This window comes from Alexandromys fortis, unplaced genomic scaffold (genome assembly GCF_014885135.2).
Source record: "Alexandromys fortis isolate MF-2015 unplaced genomic scaffold, M_Fortis_MF-2015_v1.1 scaffold_329, whole genome shotgun sequence".
Taxonomy (NCBI): domain Eukaryota; kingdom Metazoa; phylum Chordata; class Mammalia; order Rodentia; family Cricetidae; genus Alexandromys; species Alexandromys fortis.
Window position 1 is genome coordinate 523,918 of NW_026068249.1, and position 22,928 is coordinate 546,845.

The 22,928-nt window shown below is 42.0% G+C and overlaps 1 protein-coding gene across 1 annotated transcript in view; it reads left to right on the forward strand.

The window, feature by feature from the left end:
* The window catches only part of Dnhd1 (dynein heavy chain domain 1), a 68,999-nt gene that overhangs the window by 16,955 nt on the left and 29,116 nt on the right, over window positions 1-22,928 (forward strand). Inside the window, exons 9-20 of the mRNA XM_050131335.1 lie at window positions 52-103; window positions 2,967-3,229; window positions 3,319-3,562; window positions 8,050-8,207; window positions 8,942-9,067; window positions 9,154-9,430; window positions 10,980-11,107; window positions 11,196-11,394; window positions 11,730-11,824; window positions 12,343-12,550; window positions 22,299-22,424; window positions 22,742-22,839. Of these exons, the coding sequence (XP_049987292.1) occupies window positions 52-103; window positions 2,967-3,229; window positions 3,319-3,562; window positions 8,050-8,207; window positions 8,942-9,067; window positions 9,154-9,430; window positions 10,980-11,107; window positions 11,196-11,394; window positions 11,730-11,824; window positions 12,343-12,550; window positions 22,299-22,424; window positions 22,742-22,839 (1,974 nt within the window). The remainder of the gene's footprint in view (window positions 1-51; window positions 104-2,966; window positions 3,230-3,318; window positions 3,563-8,049; window positions 8,208-8,941; window positions 9,068-9,153; window positions 9,431-10,979; window positions 11,108-11,195; window positions 11,395-11,729; window positions 11,825-12,342; window positions 12,551-22,298; window positions 22,425-22,741; window positions 22,840-22,928) is intronic.

Sequence of the window (22,928 nt, forward strand, 5' to 3'; positions counted from 1 at the left end):
GACTCTCATTGTTTCTCTTTTTCTGTTCCTTTTCTGTCTCCTAACATGTAGGTAGTGCAGTCTACAGACATGAGAACCTCCATGGATCCCCTGAATTCTGAAGGTATTTAAAGTGGCAGACACAGGAGATAGGAAGTCTGCTTAGAGGGGAGGGACACACATAGAGTGCAGATGGCATGGAAGTGGACAAGAGGCTCAGCACCAGCCAGGGGCAGCTCTAACCTGAGTACTGTGCATGTCTATAGGGAGGGAGGAGAGTCCAGAGGGAGTTGTGCTCACTAATTCCTGTGCTTATGTACATGTGCTTGCTTATTCATGCACTTATGTAATTGTGTGTGGTGGTGGGTGTGTCTGCTCCCCGGTTCACTCCAAATTCTGGGTTTTCTCTAATATCATAATTGCATTTTGTTTTCTGTTGAATTTGATTGTTAAACTAATGTGTGCTTGTTTGACAAGTTCTGCTTGCTCAGCATCTTCATGTGGCCCTGTTATTTCTGATAGGCCAATTCATTAAGATGTTGAGATATTAATCTTCAACTTAAAAAAAGTAAAGTTTTTAAATGATTTATTACTTATTATTTTATGTGCATTGGTGTTTTGCCTATATGTATGAAAGTATCAAATCTCCTGGAGCTGGAGTTACAGACAGTTGTGAGCTGCCCTATGGGTGCCAGAAATTGAACTTGGGTTCTCTGGAAGGGCCGACAGTGCTCTTAACCACTGAGCCATCTCTCCAGCCCTAATCCTCAACTTTGTTAACCATCAGAAAGAAAATTCCCTTTTCAGGGTACTAATGTTGTCATAAAAAAGCATTAAAAACATTAGATGTCTTTTAATGTTCCTATCCAACTGATATGTCTTCATGAAAATGAATGAAAAATGAAATTAATTTTAGGAGATCATTCACAAAAAGAAAAGGGTTCTGGAAAAGGAGTCTGTATTTTATATTGATAAATACATATCAATCATACTTGATAGGCACATATTTTCAAAAAGTAAGCTTAGATTAAGTGACAAAAAGTATTGATGTTTTACATATCCATAAATACTGGTATCTTGAGGCTAGGGCTAGCCACTCACTGGTACTTTGGAACGTGTGTGCATTTTCCTTAGTTGTTCAAATATTGCACATTGGTGAGTTTCTAATTGCTTTGTCATTTTCCTGTGAGGATTTGGGGTTATTTCAAAATGGTTTTTACAACCATCATTTCAGAATCCCTTCTGGCAACACTGTTACTGTTCTACTACGTAGAACGGCCTATAAGGTATTGTAGGCAAGAGCCAAAGCAGGCAAAGACTAGAAGATTACTGCAGTAATGTGCCCAAGAGTTGCTGTCTGGACCATGAGTTTCCAGGCTCTTAGCATCTTATTGAAAGAACTGAAAGAGTACACACAAATAGCAAAGCAGCAAGTTTTACTTAAAGAGACAGAGTACAGGACACACTGACAGAGCAGTGGGCCACGTGGGCTAGGCTGCCAAGTGTTGTGAGGTCTGAGAAGAAGATGAGGAGGGCTGCTAAGTGGTAGAGTGTGGTCGATTCTTTGTTTTAATCAGCAAGCTTGAATTATGTAAGCCTAACTTTGATATGTGTACCTTTTCCCATGATGCCTCTGACTCTAAGCATAAGCATGCCCGATTATGCATAGGCATAAATGGCAAATAGGGGATTTACCCTAAAAGTTCACTCAGAACACTGTGCTTGAATCCTAATCTGGTTCATGCTGGATTGCCCCTTCCCCCTTGCCTCTGGTTCCTAGATAAATTCTGCAAAATATTTGAATGGAAACTAACCACAAAAGGGGAGATACTAAGAGGTTGCTGAGGGGAATAACTTATTTGTGTTTGAAATGGATTCTACACTTCAACTACAACTCAGTGCAGGATGGAGAGTCCAGGCTGTTGGGATGGAGACTGTGTGTAGTTTAGGCCAAGCAGAGTCCAGACTTCTAAGCTCTCCTTATGGTTGCCTGCCTCTGTAACGGCAGTGAAAGACAATGGTGACTTGGCTAAGGTGAGGTAAAGTGATGATAGGTGTGGGGAGATTTGGATATAATCTGAAGGTGGACCTCATGTATATTAGTGTGGTGGTTGACTGAGAGTGGCTTCTTTAGGCTCATAGGCTTGAATACTTGCTCCTCTGTCGGTAGAACTATTTGGTAAGGGATGGGAGATGCGGTCTTGTTGGAGGAGGTGTGTCACGGGAGCAGGCTTTAAGGCTTCGAAAATCTCCCGTACTTCCTGTGTGCCCTCTGCTTCCTGCTTGTAGTTTTGAGATGTAAACTCTCTCAGCTGTTTCTGCTGGCATCTCTTTTTACCAAAAATACTGGCACTGGCAATTAACCAGTTCCTAAAATGTTATAGGGAGAAGCCAGGTCTAAGGATAATTCCTTGGGTGGATATTGGGAACTGGCATATTCAATCACGCATCTGTTCTGTAGAGGCTAAGATGCTCTGCAGTGTACTTTCCTGTCCCCTTGCAGCTAGACAGCACAGGTGATGCAGAGCCCACCAATTAAATCCATCTGAGCATTCAATTCAGAATTAAGTTGGAGAAAAGGCAGGTTATATATCCACTCTGCAGATGTTGGTGATGTGGTAATGACACCCCAACTTGCCAGTCAGCCAGACTCTATTCAGCCTACAGCATTTTCACTTTTCAGATCTAATTACTCTGAAACCCACTTGATAAGTTGCAATAATTTCCTTTCCTGCTTACACTAAACAAATTCTATTCTTTTTTTTTTTTAACAAATTCTATTCTTAGCATGTGCATTCTTGCTGATCCACTCCTTACATGGATTTGCTGTACTGTGTTGGTTAATGTTGATGATGTATGTATAGACTCACTCAATAGCAGGAAATAGCAGCATGGTGTGTGATGAGTGTGTGCATTTAGGAGAGAAAGAAGGTTGGTGTGGTCTTCTGGAGAGTGCTTATAAACTATTATATTGTGTGCTCCACTAGATGATAAAGACCAGGACTCAAATGCAGAATTCCTGATGCCCAAGTTTCATGGAAAGCCCAGCGATGCTGTTCACCTCTTCTGTGGCCCAAATGTAGGATTTGTGTGGCCCTGGAAGTCTCATGCAATTACTGATGTCCTGGAGGTCCGTGGGCACCGACTTCGGGGTCAGTATCTACATACCAATTATAATCATGTACAGGAGGACTTGGACAACAATACTAGAATCCAACAGGCACTGGCTGTACAACAGGCACTGCTGGAGGTGAGAACAGAGGCTTGAGAAATGGGCTGCTGGCTGCCAGCTTCCATCATAGCCACTGCCTCTGCCTTACACACCGTATCTACCCTTAGGACATGCTGCAGGAGGTTCAGGAATTCTGCAGTGAACAGCAGTGGGCGGAAGGCATCTATCAGTTCCTGAAAGCTTGGGATCCTCAGAAGTTAGAGAACCTGAGAGGCTCCCCCATTAAGGACTATGTAGTACTAGTCAGCCAGCTGAAAGATTGGCAGGAACGTGTCTCCAATATGCCTGTCCAGTTGCTGACAAAAGGCAAGTTGCTGCTCCTGAGTGGCCATGATGTTCAAGCAGAGTTGGGTAAGTGCTTCTTATCTTCCCTACATCTTCCTTCCTTCCTTACCTACACGTACAGTCATCTTGGGACTAGCATATCCTCCAGGGACCTTTGGAGCCTTCCAAAGCTCTAGCTCACAACCCTTTCTCTTTGCTATCAAAGATATGGTCCAAGAGGTCAGCTTCTGTTTGGCTTCATTCATTCCCTGTATTCATTTAGGAATCATTTGATTGATGAAAACTTTTCTATCCCTGTTTTTAAAAGACCCTTAGCCTGTACCTGGTTTTCTTCATACAGATTTTTGGGGATCTAGAGTGCACCTTTCTTGGATGTAGTGGTGCTAACATTTCTACCACTATTTGCATGTATGAAAAGTTACTCTTTGTTCTTGCCTCACTTTGTAGTCCTAACTCTGTGGACAGTTGTGGATTGCGTTTGGGTCCAGGGTTACTCAGTCTAGGGGTTTGTAACCCACCCTGCAATCAAGTTACTCCAGGGTCTCGGAGGGGCGCTACCCGGAAGGGAATGAGCTAAGACAGAAGAAGGAGGCCAAGCAGATTTGTCAAAGCCTCCGTTTATTAGGGACGGGTTACAGTTTATATATGGTAAGGAATGGGGGGTAGGGTAACTGGATTCTTGCCGCGTGTTCCAGGTCAGTTATTTGGGGGGTTTAATGAGTTCTTCTTCTTCTTCTTCTTCTTCTTCTTCTTCTTCTTCTTCTTCTTCTTCTTCTTCTTCTTCTTCTTCTTCTTCTTCTTCTTCTTCTCTTCCTCCTCTTCCTCCTCTTCCTCCTCTCCCTCCTCCTCCTCTTCTTTTTGGTTTTTTGAGACAAGGTTTCTCTGTAGCTTTGGAGCCTGTCCTGGAACTAGCTCTTGTAGACCAGGCTGGCCTTGAACTCACAGAGATCTGACTGCCTCTGCCTCCTGAGTGGAGGGATTAAAGGCGTGTGCCACCTACCGAGTTCCTCTTCTTATCTCTTAAGCTTACTACTTGTTTTAGGTTGACTACTGTTATTTACCTTGGGATCCCTTACTTCCAAAACAGAAACTGCATCTGGGCCCAGTGGGATCAATGTTCGGCTATCTTTGGTATCTCCTGCCATTGGGACCAGGGACATTTATAAATGTTGGATTCAGTTTCTTTCTGCCACAACACAGCACACTACAATTCTCACTATGCAGTGACTATTCATGTTCAGCATGGAACTATTTAAGAAGGCCTCTTCCCACAGCTCCATATGAAAAGTGGAACATAAGAGAATACTATTTCATTTTCTCTTCAGTCCATTTTATTTTCTTCCTCTTGTCACTTTTTATTTTCCAAAACAGGGCTTTTCTGTATAGCCCTGGCTGTCCTGGAACTTGCTCTCTAGACCAGGTGGGCCTCAAACTCACAGAGATCCACCTGCCTCTGTCTCCCCAGTGCTGGGATTAAAGGCATGTGTCACCACTGCCTGGCCCTCTTGTCATTTCTTGTCAAGGGAAATTATTGGTTTACTATCTCTTTTTTGTCATATCACCTTCCTTCTCTCTTCCTTCCTGTGGGAAGGATGATGGCTCATGCTATCATGTACTAGCTGAGTGCCTGCCTGTACTATGAGCTGGTCTTAGAGAGGGTTATGAGGGGATGGATTAGGAAGCCAGTAGTTTGTTTTCTTAGGAGAAATGCAAGTTGTTTTGATTCTCACACAGTCCCAGCCATAGCATTTATTGCTAAGATTAAATATTGGACTTATCACACACACACACACACACACACACACACACACACACACGCCTCCTTTCTTTATGAAGGTAAGAGCCTTGACTCTGGGACCTAGAGACATTTTGCTTGAAAGCATCCCGCCTGCCTAGCCCTCTGGCTTTTGCTCCTCATTGGGTTTCTGCCTCTGATGCTTCCAACTAACTCTTGGGCAGGGGTTCGTTCTAGCAAGGTAGGAACAAGATACTGTGATTAGTTCACTTTCTTTGTGGCTTTGTTTTAGGCAGGCCTTTCCCTGGCTGTGCCCCAGGAGTCTGTTCTCTTTCTAGTTTGTAAAATTCATGATCCCTAGTCCAGGATCCACGGCTCTTCAGTTCAGAGCTCGTGTCCTAGCTTGCTCTGTTTCTTGCTTGCGTTATGATGTGAGACGCACAGCTCCAGTTTATACATAGCCTAGATTACTAAAGGTGTCACTCAGGGTTATAGGAAGGAAAACAAGTTTTGTTTTTTTGCTTTATTTTTTAATTACTTCTAGAAATGACCAACATAGGTATTGATGTTTCTCATTTTCTCTTATTCTCTTTGTCTGCTTGCTGGTCATATTTTGTTGCCTTATTTGCTACCTCTGTTCCTTTTTTCCCCCAAACTCCCTTGAACAGAGAAGGGTATTAAATATACCACACCCAACCCATTACCAAGTCTTCTCCTTTCTTCTCCCTTTTACTGTCTCTCAAAACAGTTTCTCAGTCCATCTCCATCCAGCTCATGGGCCCAAGGAGCCCGAAAACTTCATTTATCACTGCTCCTTCCCGCCATGTGGTGTCACTGTTGCTCTCCTGCCCAGCCCTCCTGGTCCCAAAGCAGCCCAGTCCAGTGCCCTAGCAACAACAGAAAGGCTCTGTTCAGCATCGGTGCCCTACAAAAGTTCCTTCTTAGTAAGTTTTATCAGCTTCATCTCTTGGTGCCTAATTCTCTGAATACTCTTTTCGAGTCTCTGAAAGTGCCATACGCAGTGGATCTCAACTGTTTGCCTCCAAACTCACTGTTCTACCTACCAGTTGCATAGATGCTAATAGGGGGCAGGTATGTTTACTTTTACATAACATTATGTAGTATAAAATAAAGTATAATTATACTATTCCACTTGATATATGTGTATATCACAGACTACCTGTATACTTGCCTAACTTTATATTACATTTGAACCTGAAGTATAATGGAGTAAAACAAAGTTCTCTAAGTATGACTCATTTTTCTACCATTGTGTAATGTGGACCTATACAATTAACCTCTCTGAGCCTCTGCTTATTTATAACATAAGTGTATAATAATACGTACTCCAAGGGAATCAATAAGGATAAAATAAGTTAATACATATGAAATACTTGAAATAATGTCTGGCATATAAGTACTCAGTACTGGATTTTCTGGTATTCCATACTTTTATATGACATTTTGATATCTCATGGCTATTTTAGCATATCTAAACTTAAGAAGTGTCTTAACAGCATTATAGCATGTCCGAGTTAATTTTTTCCTTCTTTGGTAGTATATAAAATAATGATCGCTTTTATAACCATCTTTAGAGTCAGTGAATTGTATCATATGGACATTATTCCTGCATTCTTTTATAAAATTACACTTGGGACTAGAGAGCTGTCTCAGTGGTTATGAGTGTGTTATTGTTGTTCCAGAGAATCTGAATTGGCTCCCAGCCTCCCTCTCGGGTATAGCTCCAAGAAATCAAATATATCTGGCTTCCCTGACACCTGCACTCCCATACACATACCACTCCCCCCACACATAATATACACAACTAAAAGTAATAAAAAACAAAAATTACATTCATATACTGTGTGTATGTATTCCCATATCATGGTGCATGTATGTACAAACATGAATGTGTGGGTGTGTAAGTCAGAGAACATTCTAAAGAGTCAGTTCTCTCTTCCACCTAACTCAGGCTTCTTGACAAGAACCTTTCCCCATCGGAGACAAGTTTATAGCTCCCTTATTCCTGCTTCCCCAGACAATAAAGTTTTTCATATTACCAAGGGCAGATTGTCTTCTAACCTTATCTACCTGAGTTTTCTTTCTTTAATCTGCAAAAACAAAAGACAAGTTGGGCTTGGTGGCATGTACTACATTAAAACAAACAAGCAAACAAGAACCCAAAAGGATAAAACAAATAAACAAAAACAGAAAGATGCAGCTTTAACCCTCTTCTTGGTATCCCTTCTGCAAGAAGAAAGACTCCAAAACATAGACAAGAATGTGCATTTCCATGTTCATGCTCGGAGTGTTAAACTACTCAGACATTCATTTCAATATCTGCCTCTGCGGAGACCTCCTCAAGCCTTCTCAGGGTCCCCTTCCCTTCCCTTCACTATGCTGGGCTGGGGGCTCTAGGCAACACTGTAGAATCCCTTGTGATTGTCCCTTTCTGCTCATTTGTTTACCTCTATTGTCACATTATGAGGAAACTTCCTGCTTGCCCATTCACTTTTCTTTTTTTTTTTTTTTGCCCTTTTTAAAATTGATTATTATTGAGCTCTACATTTTTTTCTGCTCCCCTTCTTGCCTCTCCCCTCCTCCTTCCAACCCTCCCCCAAGGTCCCCATGCTCCCAATTTACTCAGGAGATCTTGTCTTTTTCTACTTTTTACTTTCCATGTAGATTAGAGATCTATGTAAGTCTCTCATAGTGTTCTCATTGTGTCTAAGTTCTCTGGAACCCACTCACTTTTCTATATCAATTCTTGTACTTATTTTCCATGCATCACCAGACACCCCATTTTTTTTGTACCTAGAATCCAAGTTAAGCAGCATGAGGAAGAACATTCTTGCGCAAGTGCAAAGTGAATGCTGGAGCCGTAATGGGCAACTGATGACAGAGATGACACATTTCTTGCAGGCCTTCCAAACCATCAACTCAGACATCCATGCCATTGCTCAATGCTCCCAAAAGGTGAGGTCTCCTCATCCCTTCTTCTTCAAATAGCCCTATATCCTGCCTGCTCAAGGACTCAGCACACAGCAAATCTCTTTAGATTTCTGTTGAGCTTTCTGGGGTTTGATGAGCTTGAACTGTGCTTACATATGTCATTTGTCCTTGCTGATTCTTGCCCTGTTTGTGCAGTGCTCTGCTTCCTCATGCCAGGAGCAGACCCTGAAGAAATGAGATAGAGTCTTGCTTTAAGACAGTGTTCTCAACCTGTGGGGCCAGTCCCCTTTGTACACCCAACAACTCTTTCACAGGGGCTGCCTAAGATCACTAGAAAACACAAATATTTATATTGTGGTTCATAACAGTAGCAAAATTACAGTTACTAAGTAGCAATGAAATAACTTTATGTTTGGGGGTCACCACAGCATGAGAAACTATACTAAAGAGTCACAGCATTAGGAAGGTTGAGAACCACTGCTTTATGAGGCGTGGTTCTGTTCCTTGGAACAGTAAGTAATTTAGAGATATGTTGCCCTGTCATCAGGTCTGGGAGATAAGAACTAGACTGCATTTAAGACCCAAGTCAAAAGGGAATCAGATCCTAGATAACTCTCCTATCTCAAATGGTTTCAATGCCAAAACTGGGTCTGGACCTTCCAGATGCCCAATCTGGAAGATGGGTTGCCTCTTGAGGGTGAGTTCGAAGAGATGGGCAGGGTTGTTGGTGTGCTGGTCTCATGCTATAACCTCTGCAGTTGAATGAAGCCAATGAGCAATATGGACAGCTGGAGGAACGAGTGGAATATGTCCGATCACTCCATGACCTCATCCGCAACCACTGTGGCCGTTTTATGGCTGAGAATGAGACGCTAGACATCTCGGTGAGAGAACAATGAAAGGAATCATTCATTACTCCTAGCCTTCCTCCTCTATAAACATATCTCACTGTCCTTTGTTTGCCCCACAGCTTCTGGATATATGGGAGACTTTTCAGTTTGAGAGAAGCCAGGCTTCCGAGTTCCTGCTCAGTAAGCGACATTCCATTGTGCCCAAGCTGCAGCAGTTGATGGCAGCAGCATTGACAGAGTTGGAGGACCTGTTGGCAAAAGCACTGTCTGGTTCCTTCATGGACCCTTCACAAGAACAGAGGAGCACTGAGCAACAGCTTGCTGCCTTGGAGCACCAGTTCTTGAACACACTCAACAACTTCAATGACCTACGCTATGCTTACAACACCTTCACGGGTACTGATCTTCACCTTCTTGTCTTTCGCCCTAGGATGAACCCTCCAGCTAAGATAAGGGATGGAACTCCAGGTCCTGTGTCTTCTGTGATCTTAAGCAAGCCTTGGGAATCAATACCTCACTGGTCTCTTTTACAAACAAGCATTGCAGGACCAAAGCCTTATTTGTTGTATGTCTCGGGTGTTGTGTTAGTGGATCTAGGAAGCTCATAGGCTGGTAGGGAAAACAAACAACTAAATGTTTCATTAGATTGTGATGGGCCAGGTTAAATGCTGGTTTGTGAGAAAGTGTATACTTAGCATTGTTCAGTGTTGTCCCAGTCCAAGCAGCAGATCACAGAAAAGAATAGTCAGGATCTTGGTGTGGTAACTACTGCATCCAGCCAATGGATCTAGAAAAAAGACTGAAGGGGGCCTCACTTCCCACAGAAGCCAATCAGAACAGAGCTACTTGTGTGAGATCAGTCTTCTTCTACAGGAGTTCAGCATGGGCTCTTTTCTCATATGCAATCACTTAGCTCTTGGAAGGGCACATTGTGATTTGATCCTTGGTCAGCTACCGACTGGGCCTTATGGCCAGGTGAAATGGGAGATGCTTTAGAACCATCCTTCATTAGGAATTTCTCTCTTTTTTTTAAGTACTGGGAAGCCTTCAGCCCACATCCTAACTGATGTTAACCATAGACTTGACCCTTCCTGTTAGGAGTTTGAAGTATTAATAAAAAAGCAGGGTAGAGGAGTCAGGCCAAGTGGTACTAGGCCCAGAGAACAGGACAACAGTGTGTTCACTTCCTTCTTCTGTTCTCAGCTCTTCACCTAATCCCAGCTTTTGTAAAAAATAATCTAGTCCTTTAGACCCTCTTGATTTAAAAAGTTATCCTTGATTTCTGAGAGTTCATTCGCTTATTCATTCATCCAACACTTGTTTGGTTAGTGCCTGCCATGTACCGAACTCAAAGTGCATCAATGAACAAATGACTAAACAATTTCCATAATGGACCCTATATTGCAGCTGCAGAAGGAAGATGATCAATAATAATTATAAATTATAACTAAATTATGCAGCATATTAGAAAGTGATAGCTAATCTAGAAGAAAGCATAGCAGATCAAGAGTGTCTGAAAATGCCAAGTGAGTGGACAGCAGTGTCTTATGAGATGGGTATTTGAACAAGGGCTCGGAGTTGGAGGTGGTGAAAATGTGAACGGTGGTTCTCTGTGGCAAGAGTTTTCTATAAGGAAGGAGCTGCAGGTCTAAGGCCCTAGCAGAAGAGTGTGTGCCTGTATATCTGAGCTACAATCAAGCTGTGACTGGAATTGAGTGGGTGAGCTAGAGACTAATAGAAGGGAAACTCTTTTGTTTTACCACTATGGTGTTTGCCCAGGAATCCTTTCTTTGAAATAATTGCTCTTTGGACGACACCACTTCCACTGTTGAACTCAGATTTACATAGGCGGCACACTTTTTTTCCCCTTGACTTTTGTTCATTAAGGGCTCTTCACTGACCCATTTCCCCAATAACTGAAGTCTCAGCCAGCCTTATTCCACAGGGGATGAGTGTACTATGTCCCCACCTACTTCTGGGAACCGGCCTATTATACAGCAGCAGCGTATCTGGAGACTCTACCGAATCATCTCTGAAAACTTCAGTGAGTGGAAGTGCATGGCTTTTACCAAGGTACTTCCAGGAGCTCTCACCTGGGGCAGAAGTTGGCCAGGTGGTGGTGGGTGGGTGTCAGTCTGACAGTGAACTCTGCTCTGTGCAGTTCAGTCTTTCTATGGCCAGGGAGAAGACAGATGCCTGGCTGACAGAGGCTGCACGGCTCAGCACCACTCTGGGGCTGCACAGTCCAGTGCTACAACGCTGCATGCGCATGCTAGAGGACTTTCGAAACTACCTGCCCTTGCTCACCAAGCTGGGCAGCCTCCAGCTTCAGAACTTTCACTGCCAATCCCTCTTGAGAGGTGTGTTTGGGAGATGGATGGGAAACATACAGTGTTTAGAGCAACTCTTTCCCACTTATGCTAAACTCATTTCACCAGGAGGAACACATTCCTGTGCTCCCTCCTTACAACACAGGGTCCTCTCAACTGATGGGATTGGATGCAGGTTGGGGTCTGAGATCTGGGGGTTGAGTTGTGCCTGGACCTTGGGTTCTGAGTTCTTGGCTTTGTGTTGTACTCCTGATATTGCACTGCAGTCCAAGCTGGTCTGGGCTCAGGGGAGAAATGAGCACTAGGATGTGGGCTCTGCTCAGCCATGTGCTAGGACCTGCTCTGACTTGCCTGTTCTATTCCAGTGTTAGGGCTGGGCAGTCTGCAGAGCTTCGACCTTATCACACTGGGCCAGCTGCTCAACTGTCCACTGCTGGAATTCGCAGACAGAATCAATCAGGTGGGACCCACAAGGATGAGGGAACTGATTGGAGCCATGTATTGTAATGAAGTCAGTCAAGGCCTACAAGTCCCTTGGGTTATGAGGCTATGGGGCTATGCGGACGGCATTGGTTAGCACGTAGGTGAGAGGGAAGTTGGGAGTAATGACCTTCCTGGAGGGTAGGAAGAGTCTCCAGCCATCTACAGACTTCCAGACTCTTAATGCTTCCCCTGATGGAAGGAAGTGAATGGTGGCCTCAAAGCTGTGGACACATAGATGGACTGTCAACATTTCCTTGATCACTAAAGGGCACAGGTTGACTCTGGGTGTTGCCTGCCCAGTGGAGGCAGCGGGACTGGGCCAAGCGATAGTGGCACATGGCTGAAGGCCAGCAGTTTCACTCCTCCTTCACAGCTGAGACCGCCACACTCCAGGCCCTTGAGTTCTGCCTCAGACCCAGTCTTCAAGTCCCAATTTCAAGACTGACTTTCTTTAGTCACTAGCTAGTTCTGGTTTCTGAGACATACCTTTTCCAGGTCTGGCAGTATGATAAGGAACGAATTCATGCCCAAGAAAGCCTTCAGCAGATGCAGCAGTACTGGGAGGGGCGCCAGCTACGCCTTCTCAACTTCATCCTGCATGTGCCCTACAAACCCCCAGTCTCAGAGCGTTCCAAAAGGCAGGCATTTCGAAACCTCCAGTGGGAGTTAGTTGGCAAGGATAGTGGCACATTCCTCCTCTCAGGTGAGTCTCAGCCTTTGTGATCCAGCTAAAGGCTTTTCTCATTTACCAGTTCTTGTCAAATATGGTTTAATGATAGCTTGAGGCATCCATGTGTTGAAACAGTATCTTCCAATTCTCTTAATGCCTTAATCTTTGCAGGAACTCTTTTTTAATTATTTAAATTTTCCCAGACTGATCAGTTTTCCCTCTTTCCCTCCTCTCCTTTCAATTTCTCACCTACCTCCCCTATCCACTCCTCTGTTCTCTTCAGAAAAAGGCAGGCCTCCCATTTATATCAGTCAGCCATGGCAGATCAAGTTATGGTAAAAGTAGGCACTCCTCTTCTACTGTGGCTGAACGAGTCAACTCAGTAGGAGGAAAGGTTCCTCAAAGCAGGTAAAAGAGTAGAGACAGCCCCTGCTCCCACTTTTAGGAGGCCCACAAAAAGACCAAGTTATACAACTGTAAGGTATGTGCAGAGGGCCTAGGTTAGTCCCATGCAGGCTTTCTGGTTGACAGTTCAATCTCTGAGAGCCCCTAAGAGCCCAGGTTAATTGATTCTGTGGATTCTCTTTTTCTTTTTTTCAAGATGTACTTGATGAAACATTTTTTTCCTTTTTTATTGTTTTTATTGAGCTATATATTTTTCTCTACTCCCTTCCCTTCCCCTCCTTCTACCCTCTTCCATGGTCCCCACGCTCACAATTTACTCAGGAGATCTTGCCTTTTTCTACTTCCAAAACATGTATGTTTCTCTTAGAGTCCTTTTTGTTGTCTAGGTTTTCTGGGATTGTGAATTGTAGGCTGGTTTTTTTCTTTGCTTTATGTCTAAAAGCCACTTATGAGTGAGTACATATGATATTTGTCTTTCTGGGTCTGGGTTACCTCACTCAATATGATGATTCTATGGATTTTCTTGTGGCATCCTTAACCCCTCTGGTTCCCATAATTCTTCCTCCACCTCTTCCACAAGATTCCCCAAGATCCTAATGTTTTACTGTGGGTCTCTGCATCTGTTTCTATCGATGACAACTGGGCTAGTATAGCAGAGATCACTAGAAATCATTTCACTTACTTTTTTTTTTTTTTTTTTCAGTTGTGCTTGGTTCTACCCTAGGTCTCGGAGACATCCAGCTTCTAGATCCTGACCATCCAGGCAAGGTCTGGCATGGGATCCCTCTCATGGTATAGGCATCTTTTTTTTGCCAGTCATGTTTGGTTCTATCCTAGGTCTCTCTATCCAGCCTCTGAGTCTAGGCTCTCCAGGTAGAGTGAGGGGTGTGACTCACAGCATGGGTTTTAACTGGAACAGTCATTGGTTGGCCACTCCTACAGTTTCTGTGCCATCTTTACCCCAACACATCTTGTAGGCAGGGCAAATTGTAGGTCAAAGGTTATGTGGCCGGGTTGGTGTCCCAGTTCCTCTACTTGAAGTCTTGCCTGGTCCCAGGAGATGGCTTGTTTAGGCTCTGTATCCCCCATTGCTAGTATTCTTAGTTAGGGTTACCATCATAGATTCCTGGGAGTTTCTAATACACTAGGTTTCTCCTTCATCCCAGAAGATGCCTCTGACTCCAGTTGTCTTTTCCAGTACTCTCTCTGTCCATCCTCCTGATACCTGATCCCTTCTGTTCCCATATCCTCCCATCCAGACCCCTTCCCCATCCACCTGTGATATCTATTCTATTTTCCCTTCACAGTGAGATTCACGTGTTCCTCCCTACCCCCTTGAAACCTCCTTGTTACTTAGCTGCTTTGGGTGGTCTGTGTTTTGTAGCATGGTTATCCTTTACTTTATCGCTAAAATCCACTTATAAATGAGTACCTACCACGCTTGTCTTTCTGAGTCTGAGTTACCTCACTCAGGATGATCTTTTCTAGTTCCATCCATTTGCCTGCCAGTTTCATGTCATTGTTTTTTTAACAGCTGAATAATAACTCCATTATGTAAATATACCACATTTTCTTCATCCATTCTTTAGTTGATGAACATTTAGGTTATTTTAAGTTTCTGGCTCTTATGAATAGAGCAGCAATGGACATGAGTTGAGCTGGATGAATAGAGCTGCTATGAACATAGCTGAGCAAGTGTCCTTGTGGTATGGTGGACATCCTTTGGGTATATGCCAGGGAGTGCTATAGCTGGGTCTTGAGGTAGATCCATTCGCAATTTTCTAGGAAACTGCCATATTGATTTCCAAAGTGGCTGTACAAGTTTGCACTCCCACCAGCAGTGGAGAAGTGTTCCCCTTGCTCCACATCCTCACCAGCATGAGCTGTCACTTGTATTTTTGACCTTAGCATTCTGACAAGTGTAAGATGGAATCTCAGAGTCGCTTGTAGTCCTCTAATGGTTAAGGATATCGAACATTCCTTTCATGTGTTTCTTAGTCATGTACAATTCCTCTGTGGAGAATTCTCTGTTTAGATCTGTACCCCATTTTTAATTAAATATTTAGTTTGTTGATGTCTAGTTTTTTGAGTTCTTTATATATTTTGGCAGTCAGCCCTCTATCAGATGTAGGGTTGGTGAAATATTTTCCCATAAGCTGCCATTTTGTACTATTGGCAGTGTCCTTTGCCTTACAGAAACTTTTCAATTCCATGAGATTCCATTTATTAATTGTCAGTCTTAGTACCTGTACTATCAGTATTATATTCAGTAAGCTATGTCCTGTGCCAAGGCATTCAAGGTTATCCCCCACTTTCTCTTCTATCAGGTTTAGTATGTCTGGTTTTATGTTGAAGTCTTTGATTAATTTGTACTTGAGTTTTGTGCAATGTGATATATATGGATCAATTTGCAATCTTCTACTTGCTGACATCTAGTTAGACCAGCACCATTTGTTGAAAATGCTTTCTTTTTTTCCATTGTATATTTCTGGCTTCTTTGTCAAAAAAAAAATCAGGTGTCCATATTATGTGGATTTACAGCTGGGTTTTCAATTCAGTTCCATTTGCCAACTTGCTTGTTTTTATGCCAATATCATGTTGTTTTTACTACTACAGCTATGTAGCACAAGCTTGATATCAGGGATGGTGATACCTTTAAAAGTTCTTTTACTGTATAGGATTTTTTTTTAATCAATCCTGGGTTTTTTGTTTTCTATATGAAGTTGAGTATTGTTCTTTCCAGGTCTGTAAAGAATTTTGTTGGGCTGGAGAGATGGCTCAGTGGTTAAGAGTGTTGCCTGCTCTTCCAAAGGTCCTGAGTTCAATTCCTGGCAACCACATGGTGGCTCACAACCATTTGCAATGTGGTCTGGTGCCCTCTTCTGGCCTGCAGACATACACACAGACAGAATATTGTATACATAATAAATAAATAGTTAAAAAAAAGAATTTTGTTCAAAGTTTGATAGGAATTGTGTTGAATCTGTAGATTGCTTTTGGTAAGATGGCCATTTTTACAATGTTAACCCTACCAATCCATGAGCATGGGAGATGTTTCCATCTTCTGACATCTTCTCCAAATTATTTTTTTAAAGACTTGAACTTCCTGTCATACAGGTTTATCACTTGCTTAGTTAGAGTTACACCAAGATATTTTATTTTATTTGTGGGTGTAGGAAGAGCGAGAGCTGCTTGTTGGTTCCCAGCTGCTCAGCCCCGAAATAATCACACAGAAACTGTATTAATTAAAACACTGCTTGGTCCATTAGCTCTAGATTCTTACTGGCTAACTCATATATTAATTTAACCCATTTCTATTTATCTGTATATCGCCACGTGGCAGTGGCTTACTGGCAAAGATTCACCATGTCTGACTCTGGCAGCTCCATGGCGTCTCTCTGACTCTGCCTTCTTCTTCTCAGCATTCAGTTCCATCTTCCCTGCCTACCTAAGTTCTGCCCTATCAAGGCCGTTTCTTTATTCATTAATGGTAATCACAGCACACAGAGTGGTCTCCCACATCATGTGGGTATTGTAAAAGGTGTTGTTTCCCTAATTTCTTTTTCAGCCCATTTGTCCTTTGTATATAGGAGGGTCACTGAATTTATTTGGTTTACTTTGTATCTAGTCTCTTCCCTGAAAGTGTTTATCAGCTTCCCTGGTGGAATTTTTAGAGTCACTTATGTATATTATCAAATATACATAAATATAGAGAAAGTTTGACTTCTTCCTTTCCAATTTGAATCTTTCCGGTCTACTTCAGCTGTCTTATTACTCTAGCTCACACTTCAAGTATTCTATTGAGTAGGATAGAGAGAGTGGGCATCATTGTCTTGTCCCTGATTTTAGTGGAATTGCTTTAGATTTCTCTCCATTTAATTTGATGTTGGCTATTGACTTGCTGTTATTTTGACTTTATTATGTTTAAGTATGTTCCTTGTATCCCTGATATTTCCAAGACTTTTATCATGAAGGGGTTAGTTAGATTTTGTTAAAAGCTTTTTCAGCACCCAATGAGATGATCATGTCATTTTGTGGTTTTAGTTTGTTTACATGATGTGGTGAATTACATTGACAGATTTTCATATGTTGAACCATCCCTGCATCTTTGGGATGAAACCAACTTGATCATGGTGAATGATCTTTTGGATATATTTTTGGCTTCCGTTTTGGAATATTATATTGAGTATTTTTGCATCTATGTTCATGTGGGAAATTGTTTTGTAATTCTCTTTCTTTCTTGAGTCTTTGTGTGGTTTGGGTATCAGAGTGACTATGGCCTCATAAAATGAATTTGGCAATGTTTCTTCTGTTTCTATTTTTGTGGAATAATTTGAGTCTTTTTTTTAAAGCTGAGTAATGGTGGCACATGCCATGCCTTTAATCCTAGAATAAGCAGGTAGAACTCTGTGAGTTTGGGGTCAGGTTGGTCTACAGATCAAGTTCCAGGACAGCTAGGATTACACAGAGAAACCCTGTCTTGAGAGAGAAAGAAAGAAAGAAAAAGAAGGAAATTCTTTGTGGTTATTTATTTCTACTTGTCAATACTCTGTCCTCTGGATTTTATCCTGCTGATTTTACCCTTTTCCCACTCATCCATTTATTCTCCCCACCCCCCAGTTGACAGAAGAGAACTATATTGGGTCCCTGAGTTTGGGGTCAAGCAGGACTTCAGCTTTATTTGCCCTTCTTCTTGGGGCACAGGTTGTTGGTGTGGCTATACTTCTTGTGGCAGTTGATCACACATTCAAATTCATGATAGATCACCATATAGAGGACAATAGGTAAGGGAAAACTAGTACTTGTGGCATAATGTGGCAGTTGTACTTCTGGGTGAGCTCACTAAGGGCTACTTCAATGATGTCACCATGTGCAGGGTGTACACTTTCTGGATGTTGTAGTTAGGCAGGGTGTGGCTGTCCTCCAGCTACTTGTTGGTGACATCAGCCACTGCTTGTCAGGTGGGATGCCTTCCTTGTCTTCAATTTTGGCCTTGACATTTCCCATTGTGTCACCAGGTTCAGTCTTGAGGATGATGGTCTTGCCCATCAGGATCTTCATGAAGATATGCATGTCTGCTGATTGGCCACCTTGTTGAAAGATAAAGAACCATTTGTTCTTTTATTCTCACATTGAATGCATGGACCTCCTTTGTGCCAAACACATGGCACTCTGAGATTAACAGATACAGTCCTGTATCCCTCAAACTTACAGCCCAGTGAGAGAGACCGAGAACACCAGGCATTTCTTTCTTTCTTTCTTTCTTTCTTTCTTTCTTTCTTTCTTTCTTTCTTTCTTTCTTTCTTTCTTTCTTTCCTTTCTTCCTTCCTTCCTTCCTTTCTTCCTCCCCCTTTCATTTATTTATTTTCGTTTTTTTTTCAAGATGGGGGTTCTTTATGTCATCTTGGCTGTCCTAGAACTAGTTATGTAGACAAGGCTGTCCTCAAATTCACAGAGATCTGCTGGCCTCTGCCTCCCTAAGGCTGGGATTAAAGATGTGCGCCAACATCACCCAGCCAATATCATACGTTTAAATGCATGATAGACTACCATATTGAGGGCAGTAGGAAAGAGAAGACCAGCTCAAAAAACCAGGGTTATTAAGAGAAGTACCACTTTAGACAATGGTCCCAGACTAACTTTTGAAAAAGTAAGTTTGTCAGACTTGCAATGTGAGAAAAACATTACACATAGGGAGCAGCACTTTTACAACTTAGGGGAAGAAAGGTTTATTTGTCTTATAGGTAACAGTCCATCATCATGGGAAGCCAAGACTAGAACTCAAGGCAAGCATCTGGGACAGGAAATGAAGCAAAGACCACAGAGGAATGATTGTTACTGGCTTGCTTCCTCTGGCTTACTTAGTTACTTCTCTTATATAGCTAAGGCCTACCTGCCTAGGTATGGCCTGCTTACAGTAGAAGAGGTCCTCCTACATCAATTAGTAATCGAGAAAATGTCCACAGATGAAAGTAGTTTCTTAACTGAAGTCCCTTCTTCCCAGATGTGTCTAGTTAAGATCTGAAGCTAACTATGACAAAAAGTATAAAAAGATGTGTTGGGAACTGCTGATAGAGGAGACATTCTCTTATTCAACATAATTGGTATCAGAGAACTCAAGAAATTAGTTAAATATGTAATCATGATAGGTAGCTAGCTAACTAGCTAGGACGTGAGATTTTGGTTTATTGAGACAGGGTTTCTCTGTGCAGCTTTGGAGCCCATCATGGAACTAGCTCTTGCAGACAAGGCTGGCCTCAGATTCACAGAGATCCACCTGCCTCTGCATCCTGAGTATTGGGATTAAAGGCATGCACCACCACTGCCTGGCCAGGACTTGAGATTTTTCTTTTAGCTAAATTGTTTGCTAACATTTTATTCTAAGAACAAGAGCTTTTATTAGCTTGCCTTTACCTTATATTGTTTCCTTAACAACAGAAACCCTTTCTCACACATACTCCAGTAGTTACTTTATTAGATTAGATTATATAATTAAAACTGGGACAGAACTCACACAAAAAGGTTTTCAAGCTAGCTCATTTAACTTGCATTTAATCAGGCATACAATTTATTTTGGAGCAAAAATATTGGTGTATTCTAAGTAATAGCTTGAGATTTATACACTTCTGTTGGATTTTGATCATTAGACAGTACCATTGTAGTTGTTTGATTTGCAAATCTCCCTCATGCTCATGTATTGAGGGTTTGGGATCCTAAGGCTTTAATCTCTTGATGGATTCATAGTGTGATGGCATTGTTGGGTGGTAAAAAGTAGGAGATGAGGCCTAATTGGAGGAAGTACTTCAGTGGGGGGTGTTCTTGAGAGTCATATCTTGCTTTGGCTCTTCCCATTTTCCCTTTTCTCTGCTTCCTGGCCACAATGATGTAAACTGCTAAGTTTATCCTCCTCCATGATTGGCAAAAACTTTGAGACTGTGAATAAAAATGAATATATCCCTCCTTAGTTGTGTGTACTAGGTAATTCATCATAGCAATGAAACTTCTGATTAATACAGTCAGTATATCTATGATAGAAAGGAGAAAATCCTCTAGAGGACCTTCCAACTTACTGAGATAGAGTCCAAAGACTACTTGGAAGAAGAAATAGGCACGAGAAGTTTACAAAAGAAATTATTTAGTAATATTTAAATCATAGAGAATATTTTGTTGTAGGAAATTGATAAAGTCAGAGTTTAATTCAACAGAGAATTGGGAGGCAAAGAATAGAGAAAGGAAGATCAGTTAAGAGACAACTTGTGTAACACAAGTGAAAAGCAGTAATAGCCCACACTAGAATGGTAGCAATGGAGAATGAAGAGTAGATGCATTTGGGCTACTTATGAGTCTGTCTGGGAAAAATGTATAGGTAGTGTAAATTTGTCATAGAAGAGAGGATATGGGATATGTCTGTAAACAGAGACTGTTCATTTGTTTCCTGGCTGCCCAGACCCAAATAATAACATAGAAATTGTATCAATTACAACACTGCTTTGGGCAATAACTTAGCCGTAGTTTTAGCTAACTCTTACATCTAAAATTAACCCATAATTTTTGTCTGTGTTAACCACGTGGCTTGGTACCTTTTATCAGTGAGGCATTCTGTTCTTGCTTCCTTGGCATCTGGGTAACAAATACAGACTGAGTCTTTCATCTTCCCAGAATTCTCCTGTTCTGGCCGCCCCGCTTATACTTCCAATCAGCATTTCAGTAAACCAATACAAATAACAAATCTTTTCAGGGTACAAGTCCATTGTCCTACAGTATATGTCTTTTCTTTATCTTTATCATGCATCCATGTTCATTATTTGGTTTGGAATACATTTCCTATCTATTTTCACATGGAATTCTTGTTCCCACCTCTTATTTAGGACTAATCATTTTCAGTGTTGACTGAAACATATTAAGACCAGACATCTGTAGTTAATACTCATACCATGATTCAAAGGACATTCTCTTCCCACTTTGGACAAGCACATTAATGCTGATCTTTTTTGTTCATGTTTGATCCACAGTTTGTCAATCTGCTTCTTTGTTGTATTTGGCTTTCCCATATGCCCTTAGATACCTTTGCTACTAAAGTAATTTTAAAAACTAGTGAAGTACAAAATATGGATTTTTTTTGTGAAGTTTAGTTCTTAAATTACCTCTAAATATAACTTCAGGTACCAAATGGACTCTTCCAATCTTCATCTGAGGTCATAGTCCTTAACCTACTTTCTGTTCACCTTTCTCACTGGCTCTAACTCACACAGAATATTGTATGCTTGACATTTCTCCCTACAGTTTTGTCCTTTCTCCACACTAGGATTCTGTATCAGCCCTGGGTCAAGGACACCATGAAACTAGTGACTTCACTTGCTTGAATGAGCCCAAGAAGATGAAAACTTAGGTTTTAACTCTTACCACGGGAAGACATGTTATTATAGGGTTAATGACACTACTAATCATTCAATCTCCATTTTCGAATCTTAGCAAAATTAGGAAGGACATACATGAAAAGGGTAATTCAACATCCAAAATATCCCCCCCCAAGAAAATGTTCTTTTAAAACATATAATGTGTTGGCAGACATAGCTAGATTAAGACTTCACACAGCCTGTTTTAACCTTCTCAAGATCAGATGAGAATCTCAGCTCTGTGTGTGTATATAAAGGAAATATGGCATCTGAACTGTCAGATAGCTATGGGGATTTGTACTCTGCTCCACATTATTTAGACACGCTCAACAGATGCTTCCCCACCCTCTAGAGATCATTTAAAGGGGGATAAAACAAAGGACCCAAACTGTTCCAATATTGTTTTCTCTAGAGATACTCTGAGATGTAGATACTGTGTATTTTCTTTCAAACATGAGTATTTAGAGAGTCCTACATCTATCCAAACCAATCTCTCTAAATTCTATTGTTAATCTAGTGTCTATGCTGTACCAGGCCTGGCCTCATACAAGCTAATTCTTTATGTGACCCCCAAGGAGCCCCGTGCTAAGATCATGTGAGACAATTTTGGTCTCCCAGGATCCCAGTCATCCCAGAATAGGCCTTCTTGATGCAAACATACTATGTAGGGACTTGGAGCCGTGAGGTGTCTTTCTAAGATGAAGCTCTGGTATATTAAAGAACGCCTGTATAAGTAGATAAGAATGACGGTATGTAGCGGGAGAAATCCGCTGGGTTAGCATCTATACCCATAGTGCCTGTTTTAAGGTCTCAGTTCTCTACCATATCAGCTCTATCTCTGAAGACAGAAAGGGTCTTAAAGTGATTGCCTTTCCTGGAAGGTCAAGATGTGTTCTTTCCTGCCCCAGTCCCTGCCCTTGAGTCACATATAATGATACCAGCTTAGCTGAGCTTTGACAGCACATCTTTTTCTTCCTAAGACTACAGCAGCCTGCAAGATGCCATCCAGAACAGTCTTCAGGCACTATTCAAGATCCTAGCCATCCAAAAGTCAGGAGAGTTGAATAAAATAGCTTTAGAGTGGGTGTCCATCATGTACAGCCTAGGTGAGTATAGCGTTCTAGTTGGGTAGATGGATGGAACCTAATGTAGACTGTCCCAGAGGTATGAGGGTAGCAGGGGGACGTTGGATAGAAGATGTGAAGGACAAAGTAAGGACTTTCCAGGCTCCGTCTTGGCTTGATGTGACCAGGTCTTTATTTCTAATGACTGCTTTACTTCCTCTAATCAGATCCTTGGGTTCTGCTGAGCAGTATGTTTCTGTTGGGGCTAGTGGGTTACAGGAGAGGTCAGGTGTATGCTAGACCCCCTTGAAGGTGTTAGAACCCATTTCCCTCAAGTATTTTTCTGACTGTTTACACAGGTGCCCTCCTGGAGGTGTGGGTGGCATTCCAGCAGAAGTGGATTTTTCTAAATAAAGTTCTACATGAGATGAAGATCCAGTTTCCTAGTGCTGAGCTGGTAGGGAAGGGAGTTAAAGAAGGTGGGCAAGAGCTCCTGAGTGTCAGGGCTCTGGATGGAAGAGTGGAGCTGTCAGATTACACTCACTA